Raw genomic sequence first — 19,977 nt, 5'->3', positions numbered from 1 at the left:
GTCTTCTAGGATTTCCTCCCCAGAGCTCAGAAATTTAGGTGTTGTTTTAGCTCTCCTACACTCTCTCCACCCAACCCCGCCCTCCTGTTGGGGATCGGGCCTCCCTATTGGCTATCTCATACCTTGAAACTGCCTGCTTTGTGACATCATTCTCCTATATCATATAAGTGATCAGTGAGCGGGAACCAGTGACCTTTGTACTGGACACATGCGCCGTTCAGCTGCAGCCACTCAGACATCCTCTGCTGTTGCCTCCTCATCCCTTGTATCTGCAGTTGATGTTTTCTCTTCTTCTCTGACCATGTCAGGTAAGAAAAGAAACTTTTTAAAGTTTTTCGTTAGATTTATTTTGCCCCTAAATTTACTAGTAGATTCAAAATAGCATGGAATAATGAGGGAACGTATTGAACTAGAAGTCTGGAGACCTAATTTCAGTTTTGACTTTGGCATTTACTATCTGTGTGACTCTGGACAAATCATTGACTGTCTCACAAAGCCTGATTTTTTCCTTACCTGCTACGTTAGGATACTACATTGGTTGATCACTCTGATCCCTGTCTTTTCTAATATTGAGCCTTAAAGGGTACCCATGTAGAAAATGAAATCGGAGACTTCTCAAGAGTGTTTCAACAGAAACACAGAAAAGCCAGGTGACATAGAAAACTAGCAATATATAGCAAGATGTTTCATCTCTAATGGTCTCCCTCCACTAGTATTTCGACTAGTTGAAAAGAGAAAATAGGGAGAGAGGATGGAGAGTACTGGGCTATATAGGGAGGCACAGAGTGAAACGTAAGGAAGTTTAGGATTGTTTTCATCAGCACAGGCCAACAGGAACCAAGACATAGGAAAAAATATAAGAACGAAGAGGGGAAGCATAGAGGAGCTCTCAAGAAAAACGTAGTTTGCAATGGAATGTTGATGGGAACCAAAGATTTTAAATTAAAGCACAAACAGCATAGAGTGAATTCTGCTCAGAGCAGGGCAAAACAAAGTTCATTGTAGCAAATCCTTATTTTAACAGACTAAGAGGAAAGTAAGGACAGAAGAGGGTATCACCAAGAAAGGCAGCTTACCAGAAAAGTCATACTCAGTGTTTTTTTTTGCTTTTATTGCCTCTCTGAATACAGTTGGCACTTGACAGTCTTGAATGTAAACATTTTAGAAATATGTCCTAGAAATCATGCTTCCTATATACAAGAAACCAAAGTGCTTATCTAGGGGTCTGCTTTTCAATGTTTTATTCTTCCTAATTTTTAAACTATGTAGACGTTTTACCAATTAAACACTTTAAATGATATCTTCGAGATTGAATCAGAAGGACTATTTCCTTTGTGTGATATGTAGCTTCTAAGGCAAGGTTGCTTTTCATCTTTACAGTTCTTTCCTTCCTAACACAGAGAGCACATTGATCAACAGCCATCGTTCGTTTTTAGATCTTAGCTACCTAAGAAGAAAAAGAAACAGTCAAGCCCCACATCTCTAATTCCACATTGAGGGAATTCGCTGGCGGTCCAGTGGTTAGGACTCAGTGCTTTCATTGCCAGGCCCACGCGGCGCGACAAAAAAAAAAAAAAAAAAAAAAAATCCACATTTATCTAGAACAATATTGCGGAGTCCTTTCGATATTCTTACATTTGAAAATCTTTTTTAACTGGATTCTAGTGATGATGGTTTTTTTAGGTTTGGGGATGTCATCTTCTTGGATGTTGAAGATGATTATAATCTAAGTTCTAGGATAAATACAAAAACCTTCTTGATACTTTTTAAGCTTCCTTTCTGCTTATTATATATTTCTATTCTTTGAAACATATATTTCTACCAGGCTGAATAGAAACATATATTTCTACCAGGCTGAATATTTCTACCAGGCTGAATATATATTTCTATTCTTTGAAATATATATTTCTACCAGGCTGAATACCTGTTACTTGCTGGGTAAAAATATGAATGAGCACAATAATGAAATTCTTTTACACTTATTATTTTGCTGTCTGCTTTGTACCAGTTTTCATTGAAATACTTGTCTGCATATATTGCGGCTACCTATACATTCACATTGATTGAATTTTGTTGCTCTTTAGGCATTTTTACTGATATATCTTCTCTGTCTGTATGTATTGGCTAGGAATTCATTCAAAATCACCTTCTATCGTGTTTTTGGGTTCACAGTATTCACTAAAATACAGTGGGCAAAATTCACTTTCATAACATTGCATGTATGGTACAGAATGTCATTTGTTGGTAAACTCATTATGCTCTGATACTTGCCACATACCCCAGATTTCATAACTATGTATTTCTTTTTCGTTATGTAATATGTTTTTCATGATGTTTCTTTGTCTTTCTAGAACTTATTGTATCTTCCTCCATATAAATCATACACAATATACCAGTTTATTCATGGATTAATTATTACTGCTATTATTATTGGTGGTGGTGTTATCACCACTTTACAGATGAGTAATCTGAAGTAATCAGATAACATTTTTCTTTCCAAAAGCACTTAAGAAATTCACTTTCGGGTAATCATTTTGAGGTAGGATGAGAAACCAGGCTTGAAGAGGGTAAAAATGACTCTTTAAATTTACCAGTTGGACTGAGCTATATGTGAACTCTAGGTAATAGCGTGGGAACTGCACAAGCAAAGTGAGACACTGAAGATCACGATGGTAATAGCCGTACTGTTTTCTAACGGACAAAAAAAAACTGCCTATAGTGTAAGTTCTATTTCTCCTGCTTTCTGGCAGTATCGTGCTCAGAGTAGCGTCCTGGCAAGGAAGTCAGGATACTTAGGTTCTGAAACCTGGTAAGGATACTAACATAATGAGAGAACTTGAACAAGTCAACCCGACCTCTCTGAGCCTCAGTTTCCTTCCTCATGAAATGAGACTGTGAAAATAGAAGTTCTCTAAGGACCTCCTAGTTCTAAAATGCTTCCAGTCTAGGAAACAGCATAGAAGTCAATACTAGTGCAGGCTGAAGGGAAAGATAGGGCAGGGAGAAGGTTGCTTCCAGCCTAGAGAACAATGTCTGAGCCATACCACTTGGGTCTTCTGCCCATCTGTGCCCAACATGGCAGCACAGGCAGCTAATACAGAAGAGTGTAAAACTGCTCAGTCCTTACAACCATCATAACGGTCTGATTTTTGGTTTCTCAGTAAGTATTGACATTAGAGGTGTCCTGATAGCAAGAACCTTAAGATAATGCTGTTCCTCAAACATAGTGAGAATTTATCAATCTCCCTGATGTTTTCATTACCCTCTTGTTCTTACAGAAAATTTCCAAAATCCATTTCTACTTGGAACTCTAAATTCTCTGCAGCACTCTCTTCCTGTGGTGAGCAATGCAACCTCCCTGACAGGAAGTGCCTGCAACTTCTCCAGAGTCTCTGCTCCTGCCGTCGGTTCGGCATCAGCTACCGGTAGGTACCTCCTTCCAGACACAGACACACGTGTAGTGCCTACCTTCACCAACAGTCTAGCATAACTACGTTATCTGGAGTTACTGACCAGAGCCAGATCTCCACTTCAGCTGCTTCCTATCCAGGTGTTCTTGACTGGGACATCACAGGAAGCACTGAAAAGAATTCTTCTTCACTTGGAGACTTTACTCTGGCCGTCACTGACCAGCACACAGCTGCTTCCTCCATGTTTATGGCAGCCCAGTATGATAAAACTGCAGACCCCAATAACATGGTCCCTCTATACCCAAAGGTCCCAACGTGATCAAAGCCAAAGACAACAGAGCCATTAAGGTGAATCAGGTGCGGGAAAAGCCAAGTGTCATAAAGGCTCCCTCTGATCAACCCAGAAAGAACAAACATAAAGCTTCTGAGCCTATCAATGCTGCTCCCAAGGCCAAAATCCAGCCAAAGAATCCACAGTGCCTGATAGCGGGAGAAGTGGCTCTATGCAATGCTGCAGTCAGTGACAGGGCTCCTGTGAACACGGCCAAGGGTTCTAAAGGCAAACCTCGGAAAGCTGCATCCAGGAAGATCAGCAAAACGAAGAGCCACGGGCAGGAAAAGACCAAAAGGACCAGAGGAAGAAAGAAGGCTGAAGAGAATAAGCAGTCAGGGAGCAAAGTCAAGGCAGGAGAGAAGCCAACAATTCCCCAGACGAAGCGAAAGGAACACCAAACTGAGCCTATCCAAGAGAGCTTTAAAAAGCCTCGAACCGCCCTACGCGTGCGCATGCTGGAGGCTGTGCGGGTTTTTCATGCACTGGGCGAGAAGAATGATAAGAGAACTGGGCTCTCCTCCTGTCGGGTCTTGGGAAATTCAAGCAACCCTAAAGACCCCCAGCCACCCCCAGCTATCCAGCCATGGCGGAATATCCCACGTGAGGGTAAGGGCCCTGAGAAAACTCAAGGCGAAGCCCAGAACCCAGACAGCAGTGCTGAAAAAGAGTGTCCATCTCCATCCCAGTATGAGCTGCTGCCTCCTGGGAAGGTCAAGTTGATACCTCTGCCTTTTTCTGCCTGGGACAAGCCTCAAGCTCGACCTGCTCCTCGGAGGCCACAGTCTCCGGCCTCACATCGGCCTGCTGTTGCTGACCGTGCCCACGCTGCTTCTACTAACTCAGCTCAACCTGCTGCAGTCAGTTCTTCCCAGCCAGCTCCTGCCTCTTTGCCAGGTCCTGCCAAACGAGCTCAGCCAACTGTGACCAACCCAACCCAACCGGGTTGGACCGACCATACCCAGCCTAGTGTCCCTCCGTCTGCTGCTCCTAGGCCTGCACCCTACAAAACTTCATCATGCACTTCTCTCCAGCGGGAGCCTGTTCCCCCTGCTGTGACTAAGCACCAGTCCCCAGCCAAGCTCCAAACCCCATTTCTACTCCAAGACTTCAGCAAGAAACCAGTTCCATGGAGGAAACCCAATGTTCCTGAGCCAGTAATGTCAAAGCCCATCGAACTACAGCAGAGGCCCGAGCGGGAGGCCATGAAGAGGCGGGCCCAACAACAACGTGAGAATGCTGCCAAATACACCTCTTTGGGGAAAGTGCAATTTTTCATTGAGAGGCAAAGAGAAATGGAAATTGCTGACTACTACGGATATGTAAAGTAACAGCTGCTAGGATTGTTGGTGCCACCTTGGGGACCAGCTCTTCTTCCATATATAGATAAGACAGGCATAAATTTATTTATATTGGTATATTTTAAAACAATAAAACTGAATAAAAAAATGTAATAGAATTAATAGATGAGTAATAAACTTTTTGAATTCTGAGATGCTGCTAACTGCGGCGTGTTTTTTTGTTTTGTTTTGTTTTGTTTTTGATGGGGTTGGAATCAAAGTCTGCATGAGAAAGGAAGGACTGAAAGTTGGATGGGAGAATGAAGGAAAGGGGTAAAAACTGAGGAAAGAGGAAGGAACTTGGCCCAGGGCTAGGAAGGCCAAAAGAGATTTATGGATTTATGAAAGGAAGCAGGAGTGAGGATGAAATGGCAGAAGTAAAAAGCAGGGTCAGAGGTCAGGGTTGAAAGAACCAAATTTGAGTAGAGTTGAAGATGACAGAAGGTGACTCTAGGTTTACTAGGAGAAATAGAAAAAGTCTCTTGGGGAGGTTGGCCTTAAGTCTCACAACCACCAGATAGGTATTTAAGAAAACAAGAGGTTCAGGACACATCTCTGAAAGGTTTGAGTTGCCTTATCCAGGCGTGGTTATAGTGGGGGGATAGGGAAATCTACCAGAGAGGTGGCTAGGGCTCAGAGTTATCCTAGGGGCAGCTGACGACAGGGGCAGAGCCAAGGGAGCTGCTGCATCAGGAGGCCCACGAATAGGGCCTGGTATGTAAATCACCGTGTACTCAACACCTGAGCACCAGGGCAGCTAAGGCACTATTCAGTTAATCCTGGCAACGACAGGCAAGGCCAGTATTCCTGTGCCACTTCACTTAGAGAGGTGAATATAATCATCAAAATCTAGACGGGACAAATTACCTGGTTTCTTTAAAAATAAAATTCAAGGAGGATAAAAAAAAGTGAGAGAGACATGGAGGAAGAACCTAGAGATTAAATAAGACTTCAGAGACCTAACCATCAACGGCAAAGTGTGGACCTTATTTGGATCTAACTCAAAATTCTTAAAAACAATTTTTTATGACATTTAGGAGACAACTGCAAATTTGAGCACTCACTGGGTATTTAATATTAAAAAATGATATTAAGGAATAAAAGTCCTATATTTTAAAGATACGTACCAAAAATATATAGCTGGGGCTTCCCTGGTGGCGCAGTGGTTGAGAATCTGCCTGCCAATGCAGGGGACACGGGTTGGAGACCTGGTCTGGGAAGATCCCACAAGCCGCAGAGCAACTAGGCCCGCGAGCCACAACTAGTGAGCCTGCGCGTCTAGAGCCTGTGCTCCACGACAAGAGAGGCCGCGATAGTGAGAGGCCCGCGCACCGCGATGAAGAGTGGCCCCAGCTTGCCGCCACTAGAGAAAGCCCTCGTACATAGACGATGATCCAACACAGAAAAAAAATTAATTAATTAAAAAAATATATATAGATGTAATTACATGTTCTCTTGGAGCTGCTTCAAGATAATGTGGAATGGGGTGAAACAGGTGGGGGTATAGATAAAACATGACAGCCATCAGTTGGTAAATATTAAAGCTGGATGAGTTCATGGGTATACAAGGAACACTCACAGTATTTTTATACTTTTGTACATGTTTAAAATTTGTGATAATCGTTTAAAGACAAGACGACACTGCAGAAAAGAGTCTGGCAGTTTCTCAAGGGTTAAACGTAGATCTACCGTACGATCCAACAACTCTGCTACTACCTACACTGCACATCTAAAAGAACTGAAAGCAGGGATTTGAGCAAATATTTGTACACCAACGATCACAGCAGCATGATTCACAATAGCTACAAGGTGGAAACAACCCAAGTGTCAATCACCCGATGAATAACAAAATATGGTATATACACACAGTGGGATTCATTAAGCCAAAAAAGGAATGGCATTTCATTACATGCTATAACACGGATGAACCTTGAAAACACTAGGTTTAGTGAAATAAGCCAGCCATAGAAGGATAAATATAGTAGATTCCACTTACACGTGGTACCTAGGATAGGCAAATTCATAGAGACAGAAAATAGAATAGAGGTTTCTAAGGGCCGGTGGGAGGGATAATGGGGTTGTTACTGTTTGATGGTTACAGAGTTTTTGTTGAGGATGATGGAAAGGTTTTGGTTATAGACAGTGGTGATAGTTACACAACACTGTGACTGTAGTTAGTGCCACTGAACTGCATATTTATAAATGGTTAAAATAAATATGATTTATGTATATTTTACTACAATGAAAAAAAGAGGAACAACTGAGTTGAAATTTCAATTCTTCCTTGTCCGAGAGTCAGTTTCATCGTCCATAAAATTAGTAATTGTAGTTGTCTACCCTCTGAGCTTAGTGCAGAGTAAGCACTCAGTAGGAGGTATCAGTACTACTTCCACTTCAACAGCAAAGGATTGTTGTGAAGATTCACAAAGTCAATGGATATGAAAGAACTTTCTAAATGGCAAACCGCTGTACAAATATTAACAAACATTAGGTGTTACTGTCTCCCAAGGCCATGGAACAGGTCAGAAGAAGGGTAATTCTTTTGCACTGGTATGTCCTACATGGGCCAAGAGAATATATGGGTTTCTGTACTATATCAGAAGGTATTAGGAAAAGAAAGCATAAAACTTAGAGAACAACTGTCTTTTACCCCGCTGCTTAAACATGCTCAGGCAACTGCTTAACATAAATGCCAAAGACATAACGGACATACCTTGCTTTCCTTTTAGGCTACTACTACTCTTACTAAAAATTTACTGCATTTTCAACATACAGAACATGGAAGCTTATAGCACTTCTTAAGCATATCTAGAGCCTACTGCCAAATATTACAGTTCAATTCATATCTTTAATCTCATTTTGAAACAGCAATTACAAATGTGTATTTAAGGAAACCACTAGCTTCCCTTTTGGAACCCATGAAAGAAGGCCAGGATTCACCTTAGCATAAGATGATAACTACTGAACTACTATGAATTATCAGAGTATCAGAAAGAAGGTCATTTTCAATTACGGGTTCCATTTACCTCTGGCTTATAATAGCGGCGAGTATATGTTAAGTCAATAATCAGCCCAAGTTCTTCGTTGTGTTCTTGGAGTTTGTTAAAAAAGATCCAAGGGGGAGAAACATTCTTCTGGAGCAAGATTCTTGTCAAATCTCTGTCAGAAAGAATAAAATAGAAAGAACATGCGTTTAAAATCCTTTATTATATTATCCATTTATTCAAACCCTGTGATGCTAACATATGAGATTCAAAGTAAAGTCTCTTTCTCTGGAGTTTACAAGCGGTATTACGATCCTTTCTTCCGGAGAGATTAGACGGCAGAAAATAAGCTCACTTCTATATAGTTATTTCTATCTTTGTTTACTTCACGTTGGTCTCCTAACCTGACTGTAAACTCCCAGAAGGCAGGGACCACATCAATTTTGCCTACCGCTGTATTGCCAGCTCCAAGCAGTTTTTTGCATTCATGGTACAAGTAACTGACTATTTCTTTATTTCTAGTATAGTCATCCCCAAACATTTACATACTGAGATACATATTACTTTCTTATAAATTACTTTATTCTTTATTTAGAGTTAGGGCATTCCATTGGTTTTTTTTAATTAATTAAGTAGAAAAGTAGGTTGTATTTATCTATGAATTCCATTTCTGGATAGCAAAAGAGGTAGTAGAAATTATTTGCTATAAAAAGGGAAAATGGGGTACGACGGGGTTGAGAGCCAGGGCTCTACATGGTGAATTCAGATTTCTCGAAGAATATGGTATTAACTTTTGCTTACCTTTTTTAAAGGAACTTTGACAGCAATGAAACGCGTCCCAGGCATCCGCTGTTCAACTGGGAGATAGTCTTCCCACCTGTTAATATATTTTTTGTTAGGCAAATTTTATGTTAGGCTGTCTCCCTGCATAGGATGAATGCGCCTTGAAAATGGAAATCATATCCCTCTATGGTAGGTCCCTCTTCTTTCTGCTTTGCATTTTGCTGCTCCACTTATTCAACCCCACCTAGTAATAACCTATACTTCCCTTGTTCCTGTTCTCCCATCTTGAAAACAGATAAAAGGCAACAAAACAATGCAACGGTCTCAACAAATCAGGGATATCTAAAACCAGAGATGGCCAGAACTTCTGTATCCCTGATAGAACCTAGCCCACTGTTGACTACTAAGGTATCATATCATTAATACATGCGTGTTGACTGAAATAGTTTACACTCAATTCTTCCACTTCATAATTTACTTTTAGTCCTCATACAAAACCTGAAAATAAAATTCCTTAATGCTAGGAATCACAGTGAAAAATAATATCTGAACTGACTTCTGTAAGATGAGTTAGAACTAAGGTTAATTCAGTGTATCTGAAGCAGAGAAAGTGAGGGCAATAGTGGCACAAGATGGGGCTAGAGAAGCAGAGAGGATTCTAGACCACGCAGAGTCTTAAAGGCCAACAGTTTGTTTTCTACTCTCAAAACAATGCTTTTGAGCGATGTCTATGAGCAATGTTCCAACCTGCTTCTAAGGTTTCTTGTGTGCAGAATGGATTGGAAGGAAACAAGAAATATGGACACTACTTAAGACCTAATTGCAGCACACAGGCAAGTTCAGTATTAGGATGTTGAGGAAGAGGTGATAGATTCAGAAGAAATTCAGGAGATAAACTGAAGCGGGCTTAATGGGGTATGAGATGGAGGAAAGGAAGGTCTTAGGGAATTAAAGCGTTTACTGCACACATGAGCAAAGTCTCACAATTAATCATCTGAACGTACAGAGGTAGATCTCTCAAATGACACCGGTTAGGAAGCAACAGTACGCCCTTTATCATTCCAAGAGACAACACAAATCAACTGTCTCGATGGAAAATTCGGCAGTACCCGTGCGTTTCTTCACTCAAACTTAGTTCCAGGTCCTCTTACATTTTCTGTGCCAAAACAACACAGCTTGAGGAATTGAAGGGGATTCCATGTTCGTAATTAAGAAGTGTCCCCAACACTGACAGTCCCATCTTAAAAAGCAGTCCCTCTGCATTTTACCCGAGGAGCAATGGCCAGAGCCTTCCTTTTAAAACGATGGGGAGAAATCAGAACATCACACACTGTCCCTTTCAGCTACTGTGAACTGAACCGCGAGACGACCAATACCCCCTAGCACAGCGCGGACGGGGCAGCCCGCGGGGGCAACAGTCACAGGAGACAGCACAGGAGACGAAGCCCAGGCCCAGGGGCTCTGGGCTCCACCGGCAACGCCCAGGGGCCAAGGCGTTATTACCTTTCCGGGATGTGCTTTCCGCCCTTCCTCCTGGCCGACGAACGTCCGGAAAAGCCGCGACGCCGACCCCGGCGCCCACGGGCATGATGCCACTGGCTCATGTGACCCCCAAGGTGCCGCCCACCCAACGCCAAGAGTGCCAAAGTCGCCAGCCCGGCTCCCCCGGTGCCACCACAAGGCCCCGAAACACAAGCGCCTAGGCACAAGCCCACGCAGCTCGCGCACCTCCTTCTCCTGCGCATGCGCCACCGCCCGCCCAGATGACGTTCACACGCCCAGACGCTTCATTCATAAAGAGGAGTATGACGCCTGCAATTCCCTCCTTAGCCGGAAGATGGTAGCAGAGGTCCACTAGTTCGTGGTGTGTGCACCCTTCAGAACTCCAATCACATGGGACATGGAAAGCTGTCCCACTCTCCCAGTATCTTGTGTGGTTCTTTCAGATATTTCCCAAGTGCTTTACATTCACACTTATTGTATCTTGTATGTAAGTATTTCTACGTAATGGAGATCCTGTATTTTATAGAAGAGCTGGATACTAGACATAGTCTACAATCTGTCGTGGATCGTGAGTTTCCCAGTCAATTTTTGCGTACATCCATCCCATTCTCTTTAATAGCTGCGTCACATTACATAATTTACACGGCCAGTCCGATATTGATGGACTTTTAGTTGTTTTCAGTTTGGGGGTATTTTGTTTGTTTGTTTGTTTGTTTTTGTCCTCTGTTATAGATAGGCTGCAATGTGAGCCTCTTTATACATGTGTATAGCTATATGTAAATTTCTAGACATAGAATTTCTGGAATGAAAGAGATGCAAACTTAAAATATTGAAAGGTTTTCAATCAATCTAATCTGCCTAATCAACCTTCAAAAATACTCTATCAACTTACACTCCACTCACAGTGAAACATTTATTGGGTTTCTATTATGTGCCTGGTATCATGCTGGAGGTTGACAGTATGGATTTACATTTTAGACAATACCAAAATATGCTTGAGAGAGATAAGAGTGGAGCTCAGGTATAACATTTCCTCACAGTATCAGGCATAGGGATCGGTACCTGTTAGAAAAACTATGAATCCTGCCCCAAGTGGAACAGCAAAGAACAGCATGTACTACAGTAGGTCTGAGGGTATAATAGCATAGTAAATTCCATTGTTATTTATAATAACAAATGTTTTTTTTTAGTTTTACCTTTTAGTTTCTAATTTCTTTTGTTTTAACATCTTTATTGGAGTATAACTGCTGTACAACGGTGTGTTGGTTTCTGCTTTATAACAAAGTGAATCAGTTATACATATACATATGTTCCCATATCTCTTCCCTCTTGCGTCTCCCTCTCTCCCACCCTCCATATCACACTGTTCTAGGTAGTCACAAACCACTTAGCTGAACTGCCTGTGCTATGCGGCTACTTCCCAGTAGCTATCTGTTTTACGTTTGGTAGTTTATATATGTCCATGACACTCTCTCACTTTGTCACACCTTATCCTTCTCCCTCCCCATATTCTCAAGTCTATGCTCTAGTAGGTATGTGTCTTTATTCCTGTCTTACCCCTAGGTTCTTCATGACCTTTTCTTTTTTTCTCTTAGATTCCATATATATGTTTTAGCATATGGTATTTGTCTTTCTCTTTCTGACTTACTTCACTCTGTATGACAGACTCTTGGTCCATCCACCACACTACAAATAACTCACTTTCGTTTCTTTTTATGGCTGAGTAATATTCCATTGTATATATGTGCCACATCTTCCTTATCCATTCATCTGTTGATGGACACTTATGTTGCTTCCATGTCCTGGCTATTGTAAATAGAGCTTCAATGAACATTTTGGTACATGACTCTTTTTGAATTATGGGTTTCTCAGGGTATATGCCCAGTAGTGGGATTGCTGGGTCGTATGGTCTTTCTATTTGTAGTTTTTTAAGGAACCTCCATACTGTTCTCCATAGTGGCTGTATCAATTTACATTCCCACCAACAGTGCAAGAGGGTTCCCTTTTCTCCACACCCTCTCCAGCATTTATTGTTTGTAGATATTTTGATGATGGCCATTCTGACCGGTGTGAGATGATATCTCATTGTAGTTTTGATTTGCATTTCTCTAATGATTAATGATGTTGAGCATTCTTTCATGTGTTTGTTGGCAATCTGTATATCTTCTTTGGAGAAATGTCTATTTAGCTCTTCTGCCCATTTTTGGATTGCGTTGTTTGTTTTTTTGCTATTGAGCTGCATGAGCTGCTTGTAAATTTTGCAGATGAATCCTTTGTCAGTTGCTTCATTTGCAAATATTTTCTCCCATTCTGAGGGTTGTCTTTTGGTCTTATTTATTGTTTCCTTTGCTCTGCAAAGCTTTGAAGTTTCATTAGGTCCCATTTGTTTATTTTTGTTTTTATTTCCATTATTCTAGGAGGTGGGTCACAAAGGATCTTGCTGTGATTTATGTCATAGAGTGTTCTGCCTATGTTTTCCTCTGCGACTTTGATATTGTCTGGCCTTACATTTAGGTCTTTCATCCATTTTGAGTTTATTTTTGTGTATGGTGTTCGGGAGTGTTCTAATTTCATACTTTTACATGTACCTGTCCAGTTTTCCCAGCACCAATTATTGAAGAGGATGTCCTTTCTCCACTGTATATTCTTGCCTCCTTTATCAAAGGTAAGGTGACCATATGTGTGTGGCTTTATCTCTGGGCTTTCTATCCTTCCATTGATCTATATTTCTGTTTTTGTGCCAGTACCATAGTGTCTTGATTACTGTGGCTTTGTAATATAGTCTGAAGTCAGGAAGCCTGATTCCTCAAGCCTCATTTTTCATTCTCAAGATTGCTTTGGCTATTTTGGGTCTTTTGTATTTCCATACAAATTGTGAAATTTTTTGTTCTAGTTCTGTGAAAAATGCCAGTGGTAGTTTGACAGGGATTGCATTGAATCTGTAGATTGCTTTGGGTAGTAGAGTCATTTTCACAATGTTGATTCTTCCAATCCACGAACATGGTATATCTCTCCATCTAACTGTATCATCTTTAACTTCTTTCATCAGTGTCTTATAATTTTCTGCATACAGGTCTTTTGTCTCCTTAGGTAGGTTTATTCCTAGATATTTTATTCTTTTTGTTGCAATGGTAAGTGAGAGTGTTTTCTTAATTTCACTTTCAGATTTCTCATCACTAGTGTATATGAATTCCAGAGATTTCTGTGCATTAATTTTGTATCCTACTACTTCACCAAATTCATTGATTAGCTTTAGTAGTTTTCTGGTAGCATCTTTAGGATCCTCTATGTATAGTATCATGTCATCTGCAAACAGTGACAGCTTTAATTCTTTTTTTCCGATTTGGATTCCTTTTATTTCTTTTCCTTCTCTGATTGCTGTGGCCAAAACTATGTTGAATAAGAGTGGTGAGAGTGAGCAACCTTGTCTTGTTCCTGATCTTAGTGGGAATGGTTTCACTTTTTCACCATTGAGGATGATGTTGCCTGTGGGTCTGTCATATATGGCCTTTATTATGTTGAGGAAAGTTCCTCTATGCCTACTTTCTGCAGGGTTTTTATCATAAATGGGTGTTGAACTTAGTCAAAAGCTTTCTCTGCATCTATTGAGATGATCATATGGTTTTTCTCCTTCAATTTGTTAATATGGTATATCATGTTGATTGATTTGCGTATATGGAAGAATCCTTGCATTCCTGGAACCCCACTTGATCATGGTGTATGATCGTTTTAATGTGCTGTTGGATTTTGTTTGCTACTATTTTGTTGAGGATGTTTGCATCTATGTTCATCAGTGATATTGGCCTGTAGTTTTTTCTTTGTGACATCTTTGTCTGCTTTTGGTATCAGGGTGATGGTGGCTTCGTAGAATGAGTTTGGGAGTGTTCCTCCCTCTGCTATATTTTGGAAGAGTTTGAGAAGGATAGGTGTTAGCTCTTCTCTAAATGTTTGATAGAATTCGCCTGTGAAGCCATCTGGTCCTGGGCTTTTGTTTCTTGGAAGATTTTTTTTTTTTTGCAGTACGCAGGCCTCTCACTGCTGTGGCCTCTCTCGTTGCACAGCATAGGCTCCAGTGGCCATGGCTCACGGACCCAGCCGCTCCACGGCATGCAGGATCCTCCCAGACAGGGACAAGAACCCTTGTCCCCTGCATCGGCAGGTGGACTCTCAACCACTGCGCCACCAGGGAAGCCCTGTTGGAAGATTTTTAATCACACTTTCAATTTCAGCATTTGTGATTGGTCTGTTCATATTTTCTATTTCTTCCTGGTTCAGTCTCAGCAGGTTGTGCATTTCTAAGAATTTGTCCATTTCTTCCAGGTTGTCCATTTTATTGGCAAAGAGTTGCTTGTAGTAATCTGTCATGATCCTTTGTATTTCTGCAGTGTCAGTTGTTACTTCTCCTTTTTCATTTCTAATTCTATTGATTTGAGTCTTCTCCCTTTTTTTCTTGATGAGTCTGGCTAATGGTTTATCAATTTTGTTTATCTTCTCAAAGAACCAGCTTTTAGTTTTATTCATCTTTGCTATCATTTCCTTCATTTCTTTTCATTTATTTCTGATCTGATCTTTATGATTTCTTTCCTTCTGCTAACTTTGGGGTTTTTTGTTCTTCTTTCTCTAATTGCTTTAGGTGCAACGTTAGGTTGTTTATTTGAGATGCTTCCTGAACCTTCAGGTAGGATTGTACTGCTGTAAACTTCCCTCTTAGAACTGCTTTTGCTGCATCCCATAGGTTTTGGGTCATTGTGTCTCCATTGTCATTTGTTTCTAGGTATTTTTTGATTTCCTCTTTGATTTCTTCAGTGATCACTTCGTTATTAAGTAGTGTATTGTTTAGCCTCCATGTGTTTGTATTTTTTACAGATCTTTTCCTGTAATTGATATCTAGTCTCATGGCACTGTGGTCGGAAAAGATACTTGATACAATTTCAATTTTCTTAAATTTACCAAGGCTAGATTTGTAACCCAAGATATGATCTATTCTGGAGAATGTTCCATCAGCACTTGAGAAAAATGTGTATTCTGTTGGTTTTGGATGGAATGTCCTATAAATTTCAATTAAGTCCATCTTGTTTAATGTATCATTTAACCCTTGTATTTCCTTATTTATTTCATTTTGGATGATCTGTCCATTGGTGAAAGTGGGGTGTTAAAGTCCCCTACTATGATTGTGTTACTGTTGATCTCCTCTTTTATGGCTGTTAGTATTTGCCTTATGTATTGAGGTGCTCCTATGTTGGGTGCATAAATATTTACAACTGTTATATCTTCTTCTTGGATCGATCCCTTGATCATTATGTAGTGTCCTTCTCTTCTCTTGTAATAGTTTTTATTTTAAAGTCTATTCTGTCTGATATGAGAATTGCTACACTAACTTTCTTCTGATTTCAATTTGCATGGAATATCTTTTTCTATCCCCTCACTTTCAGTCTGTATGTGTCGCTAGGTCTGAAATGGGTCTTTTGTAGGCAGGATATATACGGGTCTTGTTTTTGTATACATTCAGCCAGTCTGTGTCTTTTGGTGGGAGCATTTAATCCATTTAAGGTAATTATCGATATGTATGTTCCTATTCCCATTTTCTTAATTGTTTTGGGTTTGTTATTGTAGGTCTTTCCCTTCTCTTGTGTTTCTTGCCTAGAGAAGTTCCTTTAGCATTTGTTGTAAAGCAGGTTTAGTGGTGCTGAACTCTCTCAGCTTTTTTTTTTTTGTCGCTGCTTGCTTCTAGGGGCTCCGCTGAACCACCTCCCCCTGAGGTAGGTAACTGAGAATGAAAGGAAGAGCGCTCAACATGCCAAAGGGAAGTAGCTTCCTTTCTGAAGCAGAGAGCCTACCTGCAGTGCCAGGGGAAGGGCCTTGTGCTCCAGGGGTGTGAAAAATGGTGATGTTGCAGAAGGAAAAACTTGCACTTTGCGTGGAAGCCTGGCAGTGCTCAGGGGAGTGTTTACGAGGGCAGCTCTCAGGGCGAACGTTGACCGTTTACTGGAAGCGTTTGGAAGGCGGAGGCTTTAGTGTTACCTGTTTAGACGGGTTCCTCTTCCATGAGGAGTAGCGCTTGCTTCCTGGGTACTGCAGGCAGAGTCTAGTGGCAGAGCCCTTTCCTTAAGGTGGAGGATCAAGTGGAAGTCAAGTGCGTGGTGAGCCCTGTTAAAGCGACCGCCGTGCAAATTAAGAAGAGGCATGCCCTTGAAACATGCCCTTGTGTCAGCGCACATGGTGGATTCATCTAGAGTGAAGGCTGTGTGAAACATGTGTCGCCCTAGCTTCTCTCTGTAGACCATGGGTGAGTCCCATGTGTGCCAGACCTCAGAAATGTCACCCATTGTATCGATTCGGCTTTTCAAACTCCTTGGTCTCTTTTGGAATAAGACTACAGTCCCTCTGGAAGGCCTACGCCGCAAGTTTCCGCACGTTAATTTACAGCTGCCTTCAGGTAAGGGAGCCAACGGTGAGTTGCCTAGAAAGCGTTGCCACTGCCTAAACTGATCCGTATTCCAGCCAGAAACACTTTCGTCTTGTCAAACTGAGGCAAAAGGAATTCCGCCTATGTTGTACTCTCTGGCCAAGAGTACACACCAGAGAGCGCAGTGTGTTAGAATGGTTGCAGAGCTCTGCCTTAATCCTCTTCCTCTTCAGCCGAATGATGAGAAGCGCTCAGCTTAGTATCCTAGTGTGACTAGAGTCGATTGCCTTTAAGTTTGTTTGAGAGGCTGGTGTCCTACTGCTACAACATACATGCGTTTTCCCAGGCACAAGGAGGCTGGTTTAGAGGACATCGACCTCCGTGGAGATGGACGTTCGCACTTGGATCACGCGAGGAGTGTTTTCAGCATAGGGCTTTGGTCGCTGCTGCTTCTAGGGCCTGAAGTGAACACCCTCCGCCTCGTGGTATTGAACTGAGAAAAATGAGGAAATAGCCTTCAACCTGCCCAAAGGGAAGCAGCTTAGTTTTTGCAGCAGATAGCCTTTCTTCGATGACATGTGAAGGGCTTTCTGTACCTGCCAGCTGAGAAAAAGGTATTATTATTACAGAAGGAGAAATTCGCACTCTTCCTGGATCCCTGGGGTTGCTCAGAGTAGTTTTGCCAAGGGCAGCTTTAATTGCAAACGTGGACCGCTGAGTATAAGAGTATGGAAGCAAGAGACTTTAGTGTTACCTGCTGATACCCGTCTGTCCTACCCGACACTACGGCTTGCATACACTCTATTGCAGAGAAGGTCTAGGGAGCAGCACTCTATCCTTTGGGGGATGACCATGTGGAAGTCAAGTACCGGGGGCGCTCTGTTAACTCGACAGTCCAAGCAAGATGTGAAGAGCCACTTGAAAACTGCACTCATCTCCGTGTACCAGGTAGAAGCAACCGCTCTGTGAAATTTGTATCCTGCGAGCTGCTCTCCTTAGGTCATGGGTGATTCGGAGGCGTGCTCGCTTTTAGAAATTTCACACACTGTATTGATTCGGCATGCGAGACTCCTCAGTCACAACAACACAGGCTACTATTCGCCCGGCAAGCCGGCACTACGACGGTCTCCTCTCATTAGTTTATAGCTGCCTTCAGGTAGGAGGTGCAAGCCTGAGTTTGCTAGACAGTGTTTCCTCTATGTAAAAAGGCCCGTTTCTGGAGCAGTAAACATTGTTGTCCTGTCACGTGGAGACGAACAGGATTTCGCTCACGGTGTACTGTCTCTGTCATGGAGTCCCCACCAGAGGAAGCTGGGTGGGTGGGTGAAAAGTTGCAGAGCTCTGAAATACACTTCGCCTTCAGCCGAAAGACGAGAAGCGCTCAGTTTACTTTCCTAGGGTGAGTAGAGGCGAATTCCTTTAGTTTGCATGAAAGGCTGGTATCCAACTGGTAAAATATATGTGAGATTTCCTAGCCAGAAGGAGGACGGTTGAGAAGACCACGGCCTCAGTGGAGAGGGACTTTGTGCTTGGCCTCAAGCAAGGAGAGCTTCAAGTATAGGGCTTTGGTAGCTGCTGGTTTTATAGCTTAAGCTGAACACCCTCCTCCCTGTGGAAGTTAACTGAGAAGGACAGGAAAAAGCATTCCAGCTGCCAAGGAGAAGGAATTTTCTTCCTGAGGCAGAAAGCCTGTTTGCAATGCCATGGGAGGGGCCTTGCTTCCTGGTGGGTGAGAAAAAGGTAATGTTACAGAAGGAGAAATTGCCACTCTCTGTGGAGCCCTGGTGTTGCTCAGAGTTTTGCTGAGGGCAGCTTTCATTGGGAACGGTGACCACTGGTGGAATCATTTGAAAGGCCGAGTCTTTAGTGTTACCTGGAGAGACCTGTCTCTCTTACACAGAGAGTAGGGCTTGCTTCCTGGGGACTGCAGGGAATTCTACGTGCCGAGCCCTCTCCTTAGGTGGATGATCTAATGGAAGTCAAGTGCGCCGGGCGCCCTTAAGGGCACAACCAAGCATATTAACAAGAGGCACTTGAAACCTGCACTCACCTCAGTGAGCACAGTTAGCATGGCCGACAGTGAAGGATGTGTAAAATGTGTATCCTACGAGCTGCTCTCTGAAGGCCATGGGGGAGTCTGACGCATGCTACGTCTCAGAATCTTCACACATTGGGTTGAATCGGCTTTGGAATCTCTTCATTCACTTTGAATAAGGCTAAAATTCCACTGGCAATGCTACATTACAACGGTTTCCTCACGTTACTTTATACCTGCCTTCAAGAAGGTGAGGCAAAGGTGAGTGGGCTAGTTTGGACCCATGGAATGGGTAGCACGCATATTGCTTTAAAGGGTCTGCATTTGCTCACCCATCCTCACCAATCCCCTCAGCCCCAAGTGTCCAGCTTTATGTCTCATCCAGCTGTGGGTGTAGATGTGGTCAATCCAGGGTGCATCACAGCCCCTGAATGAATGTTGTAAGAATTTCTCTCTCTTTCGCTCTGTTTGTGTTTTGTTTTTGAAATTTATTTTTATAATAGGGTTTAGCTGATTTTCACTTCTGTGTTTATGCTGCTCTACACACACTTGATTCACTTACAATGAGATATCAATCCATAGCCTTCAAGATTCTTTGTAGTCAGTTATATTCTTCTGCGGTGAAGAGGGGGTGTTGAGTCCAGTTAATTGAGCAGGGCGTACGTCTTGTCTATCAAGTATTTGGTTTATGGAACGGTATTTGTGCTAATTTCAAACTCTGGTTTTATGCATCACCCCACCTCACCTTTCCCCTTAAGCAGGCATAAGTGTGTTTTCTAAATGTGTGACTCTCTTCTGCTTTGTAATTTAGTTCATGTGTAGCCATGTTTACATTCCCTCTATAAGTGATATGATATGTTTCCTTTTCTGTGTGACTTATTTCACTTAGAATCATCGTACCAAAATCCACTCATTATGCTGCTACTAGCCTTATGACTGATTTCATGTGTGAGTGATATTCCATTGTACATATGTACCATAACCTCTTTATTCATTTTTCTCTTTCCTGGGATATTTAAGGTGTACCGAAGTCGGGGTTCTTGTAAACAGAGCAGCCCTAAACTTTAGGGTGGTTTTGTCTTGTTGATTTTTACTTTTCCCAGGATATACACCCATGAGTGGAAGGGCCTTATGCGCTAGCTGTGTTATTTAGATATTTTAGGAAATACCATACACTTCTCCAGA

At 42.0% G+C, this 19,977-nt stretch overlaps 1 protein-coding gene across 1 annotated transcript; it reads left to right on the top strand.

Annotated features, from left to right (window-relative positions):
• Window positions 1-208: 208 nt before the first annotated feature.
• Window positions 209-5,072, top strand: LOC309822254 (uncharacterized protein C2orf78-like; the record flags this gene model as incomplete). Its single annotated transcript, XM_082653995.1, has 5 exons — window positions 209-308; window positions 3,279-3,340; window positions 3,430-3,621; window positions 3,665-3,668; window positions 3,718-5,072. 5 exons carry the CDS (start codon window positions 209-211, stop codon window positions 5,070-5,072), a joined length of 1,713 nt encoding a protein of 570 aa, XP_082510121.1.
• Window positions 5,073-19,977: the final 14,905 nt, after the last annotated feature.

Source organism: Grampus griseus (genome assembly GCF_964374135.1).
Source record: "Grampus griseus genome assembly, chromosome: 4".
Classification (NCBI taxonomy): domain Eukaryota; kingdom Metazoa; phylum Chordata; class Mammalia; order Artiodactyla; family Delphinidae; genus Grampus; species Grampus griseus.
This window is presented reverse-complemented; position numbering and strand designations above follow the sequence as displayed.